Source organism: Anabrus simplex, chromosome 1, assembly GCF_040414725.1.
Source record: "Anabrus simplex isolate iqAnaSimp1 chromosome 1, ASM4041472v1, whole genome shotgun sequence".
In the NCBI taxonomy this organism is placed as follows: Eukaryota; Metazoa; Arthropoda; class Insecta; order Orthoptera; family Tettigoniidae; genus Anabrus; species Anabrus simplex.
In genome coordinates this window covers 128967497-128985190 of record NC_090265.1, presented here as the reverse complement: position 1 = coordinate 128985190, position 17694 = coordinate 128967497, and the positions used below count along the sequence as shown (strand labels likewise).

At 38.3% G+C, this 17694-nt stretch overlaps 1 protein-coding gene across 2 annotated transcripts in view; it reads right to left on the bottom strand.

The window, feature by feature from the left end:
* Positions 1-17694, bottom strand: part of LOC136862836 (xylulose kinase) — a 113954-nt gene that overhangs the window by 31115 nt on the left and 65145 nt on the right. For both annotated transcript variants that reach the window (XM_067139107.2, XM_068225732.1), the window contains exon 10: positions 11159-11332. In XM_067139107.2, the coding sequence (XP_066995208.2) occupies positions 11159-11332 (174 nt within the window). The remainder of the gene's footprint in view (positions 1-11158; positions 11333-17694) is intronic.

The following is a 17694-nucleotide window of genomic DNA, read 5'->3' as shown; positions in this document are numbered from 1 at the left end:
AGGGAGGAAGTAAGAAATATGGAAGAAGAAAATGACTTAACATGGGCAGAAGTGGAGCTAGCACTGGACAAGATGAAAGGAGGGAAAGCCCCAGGGTTAGATGAAGTGAGTATTGAGATGGTGGAGTCAGCAGGAGAGGTACGGAAACAGTGGCTTTATCATGTGTTGAAAGTAGTATGGAAGGAAAGGGAGACCGCTGAATTTTGGAAGAAGGGGGTAATCATACCCATTTTCAAGAAGGGGAATAGAAAAGAGTTTAAGAACTATAGGGAGTCACATTGATATACCACTGTGCAAAGGTGTTTGAGAAGATTTTGGAGAATAGAATCAGAAAGAGAGTGGAAGAAAAGTTAAGAGAAGAGCAGTATGGTTTCAGATCAGGAAGTTCCACAGTAGACCTTATATTCGCAGTAAGGCAACTACAAGAGAGTCATTATGAATGGGGTAAGGATCTTGTGATGGCCTTCGTGGACTTTGAGAAAGCTTATGACCATGTGTGTAGAAAGAAGGTATGGGAAGCCTTACAGAGAAAAGGTGTCGAGGAACAGACTGTAGAAAGAGTGAAGAAGATGTACAATGGGAGTGTCAGTTGTGTGAAAATAGGAGGAGAGAGAACAGGCTGGTTTGAGCAAAAAGGTGGATTAAAACAAGGAAGTGCTCTGTCACCTTTGCTCTTCGTAGTAACAATGGACGAGATAATGACAAAAGTGGCAAGGAAAATTGGAGAAGGAAAAATAAAAGTGATGATGTTTGCAGATGACCTGTTAATCTGGGGAGAAAAGGAAGAGGATATCCAGGAACAGTTAGATGCTTGAGTAGATGAGGTGGAACAATATGGAATGAAATTTAATGCCCAAAAGAGCGAGACAGTGATCACAACTAGAAAGAAGGAGAGACCTACGAGAAGGATAATGCTTGGAGGGGAACAGCTTAGGAAAGTAGAGAGTTTCAAGTACTTAGGAAGTATCATAGAGGAAAGTGGAAGAAAAGATAAGGAAATAATCGAGCATGGAAGACAAGCAGGAGCATTCCTGAAAAGTGTCAGAAGCCTGGTTTGGAGCAAGGATGTCCCTCAGAGAAGCAAAAGGGTGATATACAGGGTGTACTATATACCTATTCTGATGTATGCAGCTGAGACTTGGGTAATGAGGCAGAGAGCTGTGAATAGAACACAGGCAAGTGAAATAAAATTTCTGAGAAGCAAGATAGGAGTGACAAGATGGGATAAGATGAGAAATGAGAAGGTTCGAGATATAGTAAAAGAGCCACTACAGAATAGGACAGAGGCATCTAGACTTAGATGGTATGGACACATGAAGAGAATGACAGAGGAAAGGATACCGAGGAGGATGCACGAAATGGAGATAACAGGTAAACGGCCATGAGGAAGACCAAGAGACAGGTGGATAAAAGGAGTGGAAGAGTGTGTACAGAGAAGAGGAGAGGACTGGGCAAGAGTGACTAGGGGAGAAGTGGTGGGAAGACAGGAGGAGATGGAGAGGTTTATGTTCCAAGCAGACCCAGCCAACAGCGGGAAACTGCAGATGATGATGATGATGATGACCTGATCTGAGGAGAAAGTAAAGCAGAAGTACAGGAGAAACTAAATCTTTGGAATGGTAAGTTTAAAGAATATGGACTAAACAAAACATCAGTAAAACAAAAATGGTTGAAATGACTATCAACAGGAAAGGCACAGATTCAAACATTTTCCCGGAGGTTACTCTATTGCAGTCTGTTTCTAACTTAAAATAACTTGGAAGTATCAGGGACTCAGAAATCTTCTTAATTTTATTTTCAAGTGAGAAATCTACTCTGGGATGATAAAATACCCCAGAAAGTAAAACTGACCATGTTTTATACCTACTTCATTCCAATTCTCACATATAGACTCGAAACATGTACCCTGCATAACAAGGCAAATACAGTATTACCCCGCATTTACGTTCCTGGCTTTTACGTTATCCCATCTTTTACAACATTTTCTGTTGGTCCCCCGAGATTTCCTATGCTCACAACGTATTAAAATCCTCAGATTTACGTTTGCGACATTATATGCTTCCTGCCATTTTCGCTACGACAGGCCATTCGAGAGGAAAATTTTCAAGGTAAAATGGCGTGGCAACTAACCTAAAACGCTTTGAGTAACCATGGCATGACGACAAAATCGAACAACCATGGTCTATAATAACTCTTAGAACTCTCGGTATTGAACTTCCGCTTCACCAACGAGTTGAATTAACTCTCTAAATCTCTCATACACACAAACTTTCCACCTTAATTCTATGACTTTTGAATGCAAGTACACAAACACCCAATAGAAATCAAAAACATGTAATACCACACATACAGTATCTGGGTAATGGCAAAATGCAGAGCCCAACAAAACCGCAAAGGAGAAGAAGAAGAAGATATCAGGTGTTTGCTTTATTGCTAAATACAGTATAAGCCACAACAAGACGTTATCAAGTGAATCAGTGTTTGTCTTGCCCGAGTTTGTTATTTCACGGTTATTGTTTTATACTTGCGTTTGTTGTTGGAGTTGTTAAAGTTATTGTCGTTGATCTGTCACATTTATTTTTGTTATTTGTTACATTTTTTGTTCCTGTTATGTGAGTCGAGAGGTCAAAGTGAATTGCCGCGATCTTCCTTTCCCGTCATGTTTGCTACTCCTTCTTTGTTATTGCTTTATTGTTTTCCTTCTAATGAAAACCTACAACCTGTTTTCCAGTCATTGACCGGGTCAGGGATGTGATGAATGAAACATATATAGGCTGTTATTACAATGGGGTCGCCACTCCCAAGGTGATTTATTAATGAGTGATAAATGTTATGAAATGATAATGGAGAGTGTTGCTGGAATGAAAGATGACAGGGAAAACCGGAGTACCCGGAGAAAAACCTGTCCCGCCTCCGCTTTGTCCAGCACAAATCTCACATGGAGTGACCGGGATTTGAACCACGGTATCCAGCGGTGAGAGGCCGACGCGCTGCCGTCTGAGCCACGGAGGCTCCTTTCCTTCTAATAATGGGGAAAAAAAAGAAGGAAAGAAAACCTTTCACTATGGACGAGAAAGTTTCAATATTGGAAAAGGTTGATTCGTACCGCAGAACACGTGTTTCATTGGCACGCGAATTGCAGCTTCCTGTATCCACGCTGAATACAATTGTGAAAAACAGAGGAAGCATTACATCAAGTGCTTCAGAATGCAGACCAAACTCCAAGAAAAGGAAGTATACGTCATACTGCAAATACAAGAAGATGGGGAAAAAAAAAAAAAAAAAAATGGTTTGAAACTTCAAGAAGCGTAGACATTCCAATTGATGTTGTGCTCTTAAAGGAAAATGCGCTTAAAGTGGCAAACATTCTTGGCACTGAAAATTTCATCGCCTCCAATGGTTGGATCGACTGATTTAGGAAAAGGTATAACCTAACTTATAAAACTGTTTGTGAGGAATCTAATGCAGTTAGTGATGAAACTGTGGAAGAATGGATTGATAGAAGATTGCAGGAGCTGACCAAGGATTACGAACCCAGGAACATTTTCGACCTAGATGAAACTGGACTGTGTTTCAGTGTGTTGACCAGCAAGACTTTGGCATTCAAAGGAGATAAATGCCATGGTGGGAAACACAGCAAGATGAGACTCACAGTGATGTTGGGAGCCAATGCTGATGGCTCTGAGAAGCTCCACCCCTATGTGGTAGGGAAATCTAAAAAGCCTCGTTGCTTCAAGACTGTGCGATCATTACCTACTGCCTACGATGCCAACCATAAAGCTTGGATGACCTCAGATCTTTTCCGACACCAGTTAATTGCTCTGGATTCAAAAATGGGTGCGCAAAATAGGAAGATACTTCTTTACATCGACCGTTGTCCTGCACATCCCATGTATGTTAATTTGAGGAATGTGCAGTTAGAATTTCTGCCTGCTAACTGCACAAGCAAGCTACAACCTATGGATTTAGGGGTTATTCACTCCTTTAAGTCACTTTATAGGAAGAACCTAGTGCAGCAAATTGTATTTCTTACGGATACTGGAAAGGATCCATCATCATTTAAAATTTCAATCCTGAATGCGCTTCACTTCATTGCAAAGTCTTTGAAAGCCGTGAAGCAGACTACCATCTCAAATTATTTCTTGAAAGCAAGATTTTTCAAGAATCATCACAAATCTCAGCTGCCAGCAGCAGCAGCAGCAGAAGAAGAATAAGAAGAAGGACAAGGAGGAGGAGGCCTGCTACCTGATGTATGGAGACTGTTGCAGTCAGACTGCGCTACTGAAGATGTTCTTCAGGTAGATGATTCTGTGATCACTGCAGAGGAAAGAAGTGTGGAGGAGTTGGTTGCTGAGCAAACAGCATCCGAGTCTCCCACCAGAGACGGTGATGAAGCAGAGGAAGACAGTGAAGTGATGCCTACCAGTGCTGATGCAAGTGCAGTAGTGGGTGTTTTACGCAGGTATCTGTCATCTGAAGAGGGAGGTGAAAATAATTTTCATAACCTTTATGAGCTTGAAAAACAAATAGAGTTCATAAGAAATAACAAGTGTACACAGAGATCCATTCTGGACTATTTTGGTAGGAAGCAGTGATTGTGTAGTTTTCCATCTGGAATAAATTTGTGTTGATGTTGTAAATACAGGTACAATTGAACAAGTTATCGGACTGGGATTTATCTCAAAAAATGATCACCGAGCTCGATAGCTGCAGTCGCTTAAGTGCGGCCAGTATCCAGTATTCGGGAGATAGTAGGTTCGAACCCCACTGTCGGCAGTCCTGAAAATGGTTTTCCGTGGTTTCCCATTTTCACACCAGGCAAATGCTGGGGCTGTACCTTAATTAAGGCCATGGCCGCTTCCTTCCCACTCCTAGCCCTTTCCTGTCCCATCGTCGCCATAAGACCTATCTGTGTCGGTGCGACGTAAAGCAAAAAAAAAAGATCATAAATGTGACTAAAACAAAATACTTAATCTTTCATAAAACAGCCCATAAGATCACAGCGGCTAACACGGTTACCTTAAAGGACCAAGTAATAGAGCGAGTCAACTCAGCTAAGTACAGTAGAGTCCCGCTCATCCGACCTTCGCTTATCCGACATTCCGTCTTATCCGACACTGGTAGACTTAATTTGAACTTTTAGTGGAGACTAAATTCAGGGAGGGTGTGACCGTGGGACAAGCATTGGCCTGACCGCTGGCGGTAGGACCGGTTTTTCTCTCAAGGACAGGTGCAGTGAGTCTTCAGTCATTGTTCATTATAGTATTGGTTGGGTGCGGATGTTATAGTTTTCATATCCTTTGTGAGTATGGCGAGTAAACGGAAGAAAGTGATTGTTTCTATGGAAGACAAGTTGAGTGCATTAAAGAGACTGGACAAAGGTGAAACTCTTCAAAAAGTGGATTCAGATTATGGTGTTGGACGTGTTACAGTGGGAGACTGGAAAAAAAAGAGGGAAGAAACTGAAAAGTGGTGCTCTACCAGAGCAACAAGTGATGCACTGAAAATTAGAAAAACAATGAAAAAATGTGAGTACGAAAAAGTAAGTGAAGCGCTATTTCTTTGGTTCACTCAACACCGGTAAAAGGGCCTGCCAATATCTGGCCCCATTCTGCAAGAAAAGGCGGTCTATTTCCAGAAGGAAATTAATGAAGGGGATCCTAATTTTACTGCCAGTGTGGGGTGGCTTGATCGGAGGAAAAAACGGTACGGCATTAGGCAGCTTAATATCTGTGGAGAAAACTGTCAGCTAAATCCGATGAGGTTGTGAAATTTAAAAAGGAATTTCAAGAAATAATTCTTGCTGAGAGCCTCCGTGGCTCAGACGGCAGCGCGTCGGCCTCTCACCGCTGGATACCGTGGTTCAAATCCCGGTCACTCCAAGTGAGATTTGTGCTGGACAAAGCGGAGGCGGGGCAGGTTTTTCTCCGGGTACTCCAGTTTTCCCTGTCATCTTTCATTCCAGCAACACTCTCCATTCTCATTTCATAGCATCTATCACTCATTAATATAAATCACTTTGGGAGTGGCGACCCCATCGTAATAACAGCCTATATACGATTCATTCATCACATCCCTGACCCGGTCAAAGACTGGAAAACAGGTTGTAGGTTTTCATTCATTTTCATTTTCAATTCTTGCTGAAGGATTAACCGGTGATCAGATTTTTAATTGTGATGAGACTGGGCTAAATTTCAAGATGCTGCCATCAAAAACTCTCGCAGCCCAAGCCGAGACGTCTGCACCTGGGTACAAGCATAGTAAGGAAAGAGTTGCTGTTCTTGCCTGTAGTAATGTTACTGGGAACTTAAAAGCAAAATTGCTTATGATTGGTAAAGCAAAGAAGCCTAGGGCTTTTAAAAACATTTCTGTTAATGCTCTTCCAGTTCATTATACAAATCAGAAGGCTGCCTGGATGTCTGCTGACATCTTTAAAGACTGGTTTTTTACACAAATTTGTTCCAGATGTAGAAAAATTTCTAGCTTCGAACAATCTCCCTAGAAAAGCGCTTCTTCTACTAGACAATGCTCCATCACACCCAAATGAAGAGCAACTCAGAAGTGGTGACATCAAAGTCATGTTCCTCCCTCCTAATGTGACATCATTATGTCAGCCAATGGACCAGGGTGTGCTGGAAACGTTGAAGAGGAAATATCGGCAGAAACTCCTTTCATCCCTGATAGAGGAAATGGACAATGGCAACGACATGATAGAAAAGTTAAAACAAATCAACATGAAAGACGTGGCATATTGGATAGCGCAGTCTTGGGAAGAAGTTGAAACAACGACATTAGCAAAGTCTTGGAACATATTGTTGAGTAAAGTTGAACATCGAGAGGTGGTACAAGACATGGAAAATATTGTGCCCCTACTGAATTGCATTCCTGGCTGTGAGGATGCTACGACTGAAGATGCGAGTAAGTGGTGTGCACAAGATCAGGTGTTTGAACTAACTGACCCTGATATTATTGATTTTGTGAATGCTAATGGAAATGAGGATGATGACGAAGAACGAGGCACTGCAGAACAAGAGGAGAAAATGATGACTCACAGTGAAGGATTAAGTGCATTGGAAATGGCATTAACCTACGTTGAGTAACAGCCGGCAGCAAGCGCAACGGAGGTGCTGATTTTTCGTCGATGGCGGGATCTCGCAGCAAGAAAACGTGGATCAGCAGGCAAGCAGACACTGTTAACAAGTTTCTTTTCGTAAGACATTTGGAACGCTTTCGTTCAATACTGCATGCACTGTACAATTGAACTGATAATGCAATAAATAGAGTACCGTAAAACATGTCATTGTTTTAGTACTAAAGTACAGCCTTCCTGTTTGTTTCACTTCATTTTCAAAGTTGTTCTGTATTATCCGACATTTTTGGTGATCCGACATACTCCAGGTCCCGTTTAGGTCGGATAATCGAGACTCTATCTTGGAATAATATTAGACTCAACACTTCCCTGGAAAAGCCATATTGTTTATGTAATCATCAAAATTACCCCTTTGATAGGAATAATGCACAGATTAAGATACAGTAATTTTTCTCATAGACAATTGAAGTGTATATATTATGCAATGATCCACCCACATCTAACGTACACAAGCTTTATTTGGGGAAGATGTAGGAAAGATTATATTAATAATTTGTAAATCCTACAAAAAAGAGCCATCAAAATTATGTATGGATTCCCCTTTCTCAAACCGTCACATGAAGTTTCTTCAGAGTCAAATATTCTGCCATTCCATAAACAAATTGCATTTTCATCAGCAGTCTTTATGTATAAGCTAGACAGGAAATTAACCCACTATACTGTCAACGTCTCCCATTTTAGTGAAATTCATAGATATGAAACTAGAGGATCATTAAGGATGAATCCCACTCTAATTCAGTGAAGTATGGAGTAAAAGGCATAGAATCATCAATGTTTAGGGAATATAATGTGTTGTCTCATGTTATAAAGAATCTAAATTGGTTAAATGTTTTAATTAATACAATAATATATTGTCCATACTTAATATATTACAGCCATGCAATATCTACATATACTCCTGAAAAACTATGATGCTAACATGTTAAAAAAAAAGCAATGTCTTAGTTATCCAAAAATGTACTTGTCACTTTACAGAAAAAGCTACTGTATATGAAATGTAAGTCCCTATCACGAACTTTTGTAATAAATGAATGAATGAATGAATGAATGAATGAATGAATAAATAGTAGCAATTAAAATGTTTCATTCAGAGAAAATATTGCATCTTAGATAATTCTATAGCCATTCTAAGAAAGGAACTACCGTACATTAAAAAAATATATTACACAAATTTTTAACCACCTACCGGTAACCTTCTCCTGGGCAAGGGATGAGCAGAATTACAAAAGCAGTGTAGTCAACAGTTAATACAGTACAGTAATTAACTTACATGAAGGTAAGTACAGTAAATCAAATGAGACTGAAGTACTCTATAAATTAATAATATGCATTTGTGTAACATTTACCTCCTTTTCCAGAGCATTTTTATAAATACCTGTACAAGTTGTTTCCCACGATTTACACTTTCCCCCCCTTTTACACCAGTATTCCTTGGTCCCTTGAAAAGTGTAAAAGAGGGGTAATACTGTAGTAAAATCCAAACCGAAACAAAACAAATCATGGCACAACAGTCCCGAAGGGCCCTTGCCCACCAAGCGACCGATGTTCAGCCCGAAGGCCTGCAGATTATGAGGTGTTGTGTGGTCAGCACGACAAATCATCTCGGCTGTTATTCTTGGTTTTCTAGACAGTGGCCACCATCTCACCGTCAGATAGCTCCTCAGTTGTAATCACGTAGGCAGAGTGGATTTTGAACCAGCCCTCAGAGCCAGGTAAAAATCCCTGATCTGGCCAGGAATCGAACCCGGGGTCTCCGGGTAAGAGGCAGGCACGCTACCCCTACACCACGAGGCCGGCAAATAGTAAAATCCAGTCAACAAAAATGAAATTCATCAGAACAATAAACCAGGAAGGACAAGAGTAGAAATGAAGCAAACAGGAAGGAGGCTGGCATCAAAATACCTGTTACCGAGATTTTAGAAAGATGCAGGCTACAATGGTTTGGACGTACTGAGGATGGACGGAACAAGAACAGCAAGGAATTACTTTGACAGAGAAGTGAAAGGGGAGAGGCTAGTTGGGAGACCAAAGAATCAATGGATAGACACAGCGAAATCGGTCAGCAAAAGGAATGCCAAATGGGACGACAAAGAGTAACAGAAACTATACTTTGACAGGAAGAAGTGGCAAGTGCTAGAAATTTCCGCTATTTATACAAGAGTCACTCTCATCAGGGCCTCTAAATGCTAGTTCCTGCTTAGGAATAAATAAAACTGTATCAATTGGTAATTGCATGAAAAAATCTGTTAGGCCTTACATTTTCATTAAATTCTGCGATGTAAAGATTTTCTCTTAAAGTTATCAATTTGAATCCGATTCATTTCATTTATATCCCATGCTATTTTGTATATGCTCTGGAGAGACGTAGTAGCACAGGATATATTTTCAAATCCTGTGTGATTTCAGACTCCCTGTTTCACTCCAACAATAACAACACATGGCCAACAAAGGAGTTTCTGCAAATAATGGCATAACCAAGGATAACTATTGTACTAAAATACCTGTAAACAAAATCAGGTTGGGTTTTTTTTTTTTTCCTGATAAGTCAAAACTGACTGGGGATGACTGCTTTTCATTTTTGTCCTTCTCCTGCCCATGAAACACAAACTAAACATATGGAAGATTCCATGTTAAAACATACTTGGGACAGAACGCTGTTCTTTCACACTATAAGATTCAAATATAAAAGTATGGCCTCTCATGCTATATATCCGTATTTATAACATGACCATGAATTTCAAACGCACTTCCTCTTCAAACATACGGCAGTAATTCTGTAACACTTCACACACTCACTACAAAAACGTTCAGAGCTCACACTTATAGCTGTGCTCCTGCATGCACTTCAAATGCCCTTATTTACACTACACTTATTATTCTGCCACACAGTCACAATTCACATTATAACAACGAACACTTATTTTAACTACCGGTATTAAAGAATACACCACACGTTCAAATTTATAACAAGCTTCTTGTCACAGCTGATGGAACTATAGATACAACTCTCGCAACAAAATATAATAGTAAACTTGTCTTCATTCCCTGTGTTTTAGCATGAGATCAAGATACTAGCATTGACAGCAATGCCACAAAACCTGGAAGGTTTTCAACCCTGGCAGGAAGCCTGACTTACATATTCGGGTGTGTTCAGAGAATATCGTCCCAGTTTGTTCTACTTCTCTACGGGCTGCACCAAGCAGAATAAAGCTGTATACATACTGACGGCAGTCTCACATATTTTTATGGTAACCGTTGTATTATACGTTACAAGTTGGCCCACACAGCAGTGGGTACTGAGAGGTGCTATGCCAGTCGAGTGATTATAATATACAAGGCACACTCATTGCTTTTTAAAAACAAATGCCGTAGGTTTTATAGAAATAATACAGGGATGCAAAAAATGATGATATTTGTTCTGAGCAATGATAGTGCAGCTGGACTGTAACTGTTGCACTTCGAAAGCCACTGCTGCTCACCTCCCTGTTCCACACACTCCTCCATGCAAACTTTTCACAGCTGGAAGCAATCTGACTGGGTTGAAGCAATCCTTCTCAATGTCAACTTGTTAGCGATGATGATGATGATGCTTGTTGTTTAAAAGGGCCTAACATCTAGGTCATCGGCCTCTAATGGTACGATATGAAATGACAAATTAAAAGTTCAAAATTATCCATTGACCAAAATAAAAAGTGTCACAACTTGTTAGAGTGTAAATATCAAAAAGCTTTCCAGTCTATCTATTAATAACGTCATTTATTTCATCTCTTCTATCTTACATCTCCGTTTGTATTATAAATTATGTTTGACTGACTGGAAAAGCTTTTTGATACTGACAAAAAATTCCTGTTATTTCCTAGCCAAACTTCATATGTTCGCATGCTTACTTTCATACTAAAAAATGTTATGCTAAATAAAAGCAGCATCATTATTCTACTAAGGTGGCAGGAAGATTCGTAGAATATGATCTCAAAGCAGTGCACACTGAAAGCACAATGTTCATATTACCTGCTATAAAGCCCAAATCTTCAGCATGAGCTCGTCTAGCTACAAACTGGCCCTCTATTAATGCTCGTACCTCTACTTCATTGCTGGCAAAGCGAGACACATGAACTCCAGCTTTGTTGAAACGATAATCACCGACTACAAAAGGCACAATTTCTTGCACATCATAATATAGTCCTGAAATGATAAAGAGTAAAACAATATAATACTTATAAATTCTGCTAGTCCACATTAAAACTCAATTGTAACATTATAACAGAAGTTATAATGACAACTAAATTATTATTCATTTAAGAATATTTTTTTCTCCAGAAGGGACCCAAGGACAGTGTCCTGGAGCGTGAGACTTTGGGTCGGGGGATACAACTGGGCAGGAAAACCAGTACCTCGCCCAGGTGGCCTCACCTGCTGTAAGATAAAGTTGGAATTCAAGAGGACAAATTGGGGCAAATATTCGTTTATAGGAAGGGAAGTTAGGGATTGGAATAACTTACCAAGGGAGATGTTCAATAAATTTCCAATTTCTTTGCAATCATTTAAGAAAAGGCTAGGAAAACAACAGATAGGGAATCTGCCACCTGGGTGACTGCCCTAAATGCAAATCAGTAGTGATTGATTGATTGATTGATTGATTGATTGATTGATTGATTGATCAGGGCAGTCGCCCAGGTGGCACATTCCCCATCTGTTGTTTACCTAGTCTTTTATTAAATAATTGCAAAGAATTAGGAAATTTATTGAACATCTCACTTGGTAAATTATTCCAATCCCTAACTCCTTTTCCTATAAATGAATATTTGCCCCAATTTGTCCTCTTGAATTCCAACTTTATCTTCATATTGTGATCTTCCCTACTTTTAAAAACACCACTCAAAATTATTCATCTACTAATGTCATTCCACGCTATCTTTCCACCGACAGCTCGGAACATACCACATATATCACAAATATTATAATAATATTTATAGATCCACCTGTTCAATACAATACAATACAATCCACTATTTCATGTGGTTAAAATTTATACATAATACTTAAAAGTCATAGGTACATGTTTCACCCTTTTTTTACAGGCATCATCAGCCTATATCAATCTTAAAGTTATTGGATATGGGATCTTTCTAATCTTATAAACTATAGAGTAAATGTTGAACAATGATCTCATAAAATATTATACTATAACATCTAAAATGAGGATAATGCACAGAAAGTATGTTAAAAATACTGTGAATTAACAGTTTTGAAGATTATAACGTGGTTAATCTCGAATATTTGAGCGTTTAAAACCAAAATGGATCCTCTTCTTATACACCATTAGGACTATGACGCCTTGAGTGTAAAAGCACAATCATCCAAGGGGGATATTTGTTCCACTCCCATAACATGAGTTCAAGATAGTAAGATCAATGTCAGTTATTTAAAATAGAAGTGTGAACGTATCAGATGTGTTAAAATATATACGGTTGATTTATCAGAAAGTCGTAGAAAAGAAGATGGGACTTCTTGTAGGAGACATTGGTAATGATAAAATGTTGAGGTGTCAAAGCTAGCTGATGTCAATGTTTAGTTATGTTAGTACGGTAATAAGTTGGATCCAAAAGATGGTCAAGTGGGTGTTATTATCCCTGTTGAAATATTTATTCAAAGAAATGATCGAGTTTTACTCGTATGGTGTGTGTTAAGTAAGTTGGACTTTCGGGAAGTAGAAAGGTCAGTCAAGCTAGCGTTGCTGGAACAGTTCGACATACTTAACACGCATCGTACGAGTAAAACTAGATCATTTCTTCGAATAAATATTTCAACAAGGATAATAACACCTACTTAACCGTCTTTTGGATCCAATTGATTACCATACTAAAGAGAGATTCTCGTTGATTTATGCTAAGAGAATATCAACATTTCACAGTTCTGCATATATTTCATTATTAATCATTACATTAATTTTATGATTTTAATATAATAAACATCAAAATAACTCCTCAGATACTATCTCTTTCATTAGTCATCAGGTTTCAACTGCCAATTACATGTAACAACTATATTTCAGTGAGATTCAGTACATCCCTACAAAGCCAAAATTGAACTAGCAACAACTCTGTTCAAACGAAACCTTTCAATAATTTCTTTCTTTTGAGGGTGATCCCATGAATATATCAATGAAACTATTTTCAAAATACCAGAGGGAAATACATTTTATTTTCATGTACTTGAAACTGCAGATGACGACAGGGATCCAGAATAACAAATTATCTGCTACATAAGGCTGATACATTGTAAAATGGTTGCTAATTCAAATTAGATAATCATGAAATTCCAAATCTGAGTGAGAGCTGGAAATAGAGATGATGATGAAGAATACTTAAAGATTCCTTTATCATATCTAAGATCATGCTAATGAGGACATTGACAGGGAGACCTAGTTCCATCAGTATCTAGTAGGCAAACTTTGTTATGCTACCTCTGGCTCTGAAGAGTAAACCGTGATCTTTTCATTTGTTCAATAGAATGCTGTAGTGTTGGATAAAATATGGTAAGCAGGGCTGATATATCTATCTCCCTTCTTCTGGGTCAACAATCTCTGCCTTTTTTTTTTCCTAGTGGCTTTACGTCGCACCGACACAGATAGGTCTTATGGCGACGATCTGCCTGATCTCTGCTCGACTCAACACATAGGTGTAGACTGATACCGACTGATTGCAATGATTTCAACTCTTCTTTGAGTCAATTTCTGAAACGCAATGTACTTCCTCAAACACTTACAGTTCCTTTGAATGCAGGAAAGATGCCAGTATAGTTCACAATTTGTGATGTTGTGTTTTCCTTCACAAATTTACCTGTCGCGGAGAAGTCTAACATAGGAAGAAGAGTTTCCATCTTGCTACCGCCTATATGGCAACAGCAATTTGTGTTAATACTTCTACTGCACCTGGAACTGCTTGGACAGCCTCAACATTGCTAGACATCTTTAGGGTTTTTGACCATTCCGATAACAAAGAGCCATTTATGTTTCAGCTTAAAAATTTCATACTTGATGGAGATGTGCGTTTTAGTAATGGGCAGTCTTAGAGGAGTCTTGAGATTTCTCGAGACTAGCCAAGCACCCATTTCTCACAAGAAATATCAAGAGATCTCAAGAGCATTGTCCCCGCATTGTGCGGTGAACAACGCTTCATAGCCTACAGATACACATCAAAGAAAAGTACAATAAGTTCCACCTTTTCAATACATTATATTATGTGACAGTTTTACGTTACAGTTAAACCTTCACATTTTTATACACTCGGGACCGGTTTCGACAGTGTCCCTGTCATCATCAGCCAAGAACAATTAATCGAGGACAATAAACCTTACAATACTTCAGGTATGATATAACAGTGAATATAAAATTATACATTATCTATCTACAAAAAGGTGTGAACATGTCCAGGTAAAAAATTTTACGATTTAAGAAAATCATAGTCCTGTAGGGTGTACACTTATAAAATTTCTAATTAAAATAACGTGTTAAAAATCTGCTGTTATATTATAGCTATTGCAGAGTATGTTTATAGGTGTAAATCTATGAAGTTTTGGCACTCAAGACATATAGCTATGTTTGACAAGTTGAAGGTATTCAAACATTTAGTTAAATGGTGTTCCACTTAAAATATGTGATGCAGTTCAGTTGAGGTTGTAATAAATATGTTTGTAGGCTTGATTTTGGTATTTTTAACACTCGAGACATATAGCCATGATTTTAGTATTTTTAACACTCGAGACATACATCCATGTGTGACAAGTTAAAAGTTGATAAAACATTTAGTTAATGGTGTTCCACTTAAGATATATGGTAAAGTTCAACTGAGGCTACAACTTGGACCTGAGGAGCAGATGATTATGTAAAATATCAATATAAGTAGAAATGAACAATTTAAATGGGTCACTGCTTGTTGATGTAGATGATCAGCAAGTCCTATTAAACAATTATACATGTCGACGTGTGGTTGTATATCATCTTGCTGAGAAGTAACAAAAGTCCTGGCTGAAATGGTGCTTGTAGATCTTATATTGTAGGTTGTGATTACGTAAATTGATTAGAAGGGATCCTGATCCAAGTCGGAACCTATAAGAAATAAAACGCGATATAAAGTTACCGTATTTAAGAAACGAAAGGGAGTTAAATTTCGCGAAGTATTGGTGAATAAGAAACTCACCTCAGGTGCCAAGTTGATGGTAGACAGAACGTAGTGGAACTGACAGGCTGAGGAGAGACGAGGCCTAGAAGGGAGCAGGGAGGGGCGGAGTTACTGAGTTAGGGGAAGGAGGCAACGCGGTAGAGGCGGGACTGTGATCAGGTGGGCGCGTGCGATGGTAGGGGAAATATGTAAGCGTGTTGTGTATTGTTTTGAAGATGGATCGGTTTTTTGGTATTTTAAGAGTGTTCATTATTTTGATAAAAGTGTCAAAAAGTATTGTAGGTTTTTCGGAGAGATCGTTAAGGTTAAAATTTGGGTTATGGTATTGATCGAGTGAGATGTAGAATTGTTCAGTGAAATCGAGTATGGGGCCTTTATTTATTGTTTCAATGATGTCTATGTCGTTATTCATACCATAAAATTTATGTTTATAATCATGTATATGTTGGCCTATTGCGGAAAATTTTCTGTATTTTATCGCATTTACGTGTTCAGTATATCTAATTTTGAACGATCTACCGGTCTGTCCAAGGTAGGTGCTGAGACAGTCGTTACAGTGGAATCTGTAGACGCCTGATTTGTCAGAAGGGTTAGCGGTATTGATTGAGTTAGAATTGTATAGGATATCTAGATTTCTGTTATTAGTTTTGAAAGAGATGTTAGTTTTCTGTTTCTTAAATATATTTGTAATTTTGTAAATATTACGGTTGTAGGTAAAGGTTGAAAAAGATTTCGATTTAGTAGCTTCTTTAATTAGGTTCGATTTTGGGCGATGTCTGAATTTGCTGATTATATTTTCTATAAAATTCTTGTTGTATCCATTATGAGCTGCGATATTACGTATGGTATTTAATTCTTTGTTAAGGTCTGATTTCGACATTGGGACATTAAATGCTCGATGTACTAAGCTATTATAAGTGGCCCGTTTATGGCTTAGGGGGTGAATAGAGTCTTCTTGTATTGTAGTGGCAGTATGTGTAGGTTTTCTGTAGACATTATATTTGAAGGAAGATAGAAGTCTGGTGATAGTGAGATCAAGAAAATTAATAGTATTATTGGCTTCGGATTCCAGTGTAAATTTTATGTCTGTATCAATAGTGTTAAGGTGCGTTAAGGTGGTAGCTGCGTCTGTAGTGCGTTGGTCCATAATAATAAATACATCATCGATATACCTGGACCAAAGGTGTATATTACTAAATGTTGTGTTATTGTCAATTTTTGTATGTTCTAAAAAATCTAAGTATATTTCTGCTAAAATGCCGGAGGCTGGGGATCCCATGGCTAGGCCGTCTTGCTTGTATATTATTTTATCGAAGGTGAAGTAGTTGTTATTGATTAAAAGTTTCAAGATAGACATAAAGTCAGTGATCTCAAGTTGACTAAGTTGACTATGGTTATGCAAATTTTGAGGGATAATTTTAAGAAGTTTTTCTGGTTTAATACTAGTGTACATATTAGTGATATCAAACGAATGTAAAGAATGGTATGGTTGAAGTGTAAAGTCATCCAGTTGTTTGATAAGTTGTAGTGTATTCTTAATAGATTTTCTAGATTTAAAGGTGTAGTGTCTTTTAAGAAATTGCTGGGTGAATTGTGCTACTTTGTACAATGGGCTCGGTCTGTAGTTTACTATAGGACGTATCGGGACATTAGGTTTATGTATTTTAGGTTGTGCTTTAACGGTGGGAAGTCCTGGGTTCATCTTAATTAATTTGCTTTTTTCACTGTCGGTTAAAAGAAATGAGGTGTTTTTAAGCGTCTGTTTTAATTGCCGTTGGATGGTTTGTGTAGGATCTTTGTTAATTATTGTGAAAGTGCTGTCTGTGAAAAACATTTTGGTTTTGGATACATATTCTGTTTGATTCATAATAACAGTGGTGTTGCCTTTATCTGCTTTCGTGACGATAGTATGAGTATCTTTAATTTTATTTTTAAGTTGAATGATTTTATTTCTATCTTCAAGTTGAGATTTGGTCATGCTTTGGGTAGGTGATGTAAAGGTTTTCTTAAGCTGTTTGTTGACTTCGTGTCTGATTCATCTTGTATATCATGAGGCATCTTCTTTATCGCTGTTTCCGTTTCTACTATTAGTGTTTTCGCAACATTTAATGGGTTATAATTAGGCCAGTTGTGTTTAGGGCCTTTTGACAAAATAGTAATCTCTTCATCATCGAATGTTGTATTAGATAAATTGATGAAAGGAGAGTGAAAGTCAGCTATAGGGTGACTGGTAGTGTTTGGGTTGATCAGGTTATTAGATGGTTTGTTGGTTATGGAAGATCTGTTGAGGAGGGTTTGAAATTTGTTATCTAATGTGGACTGTTTTTGGACAAGCAAAGTGGATAGTTTACTGTAAATTTTCTC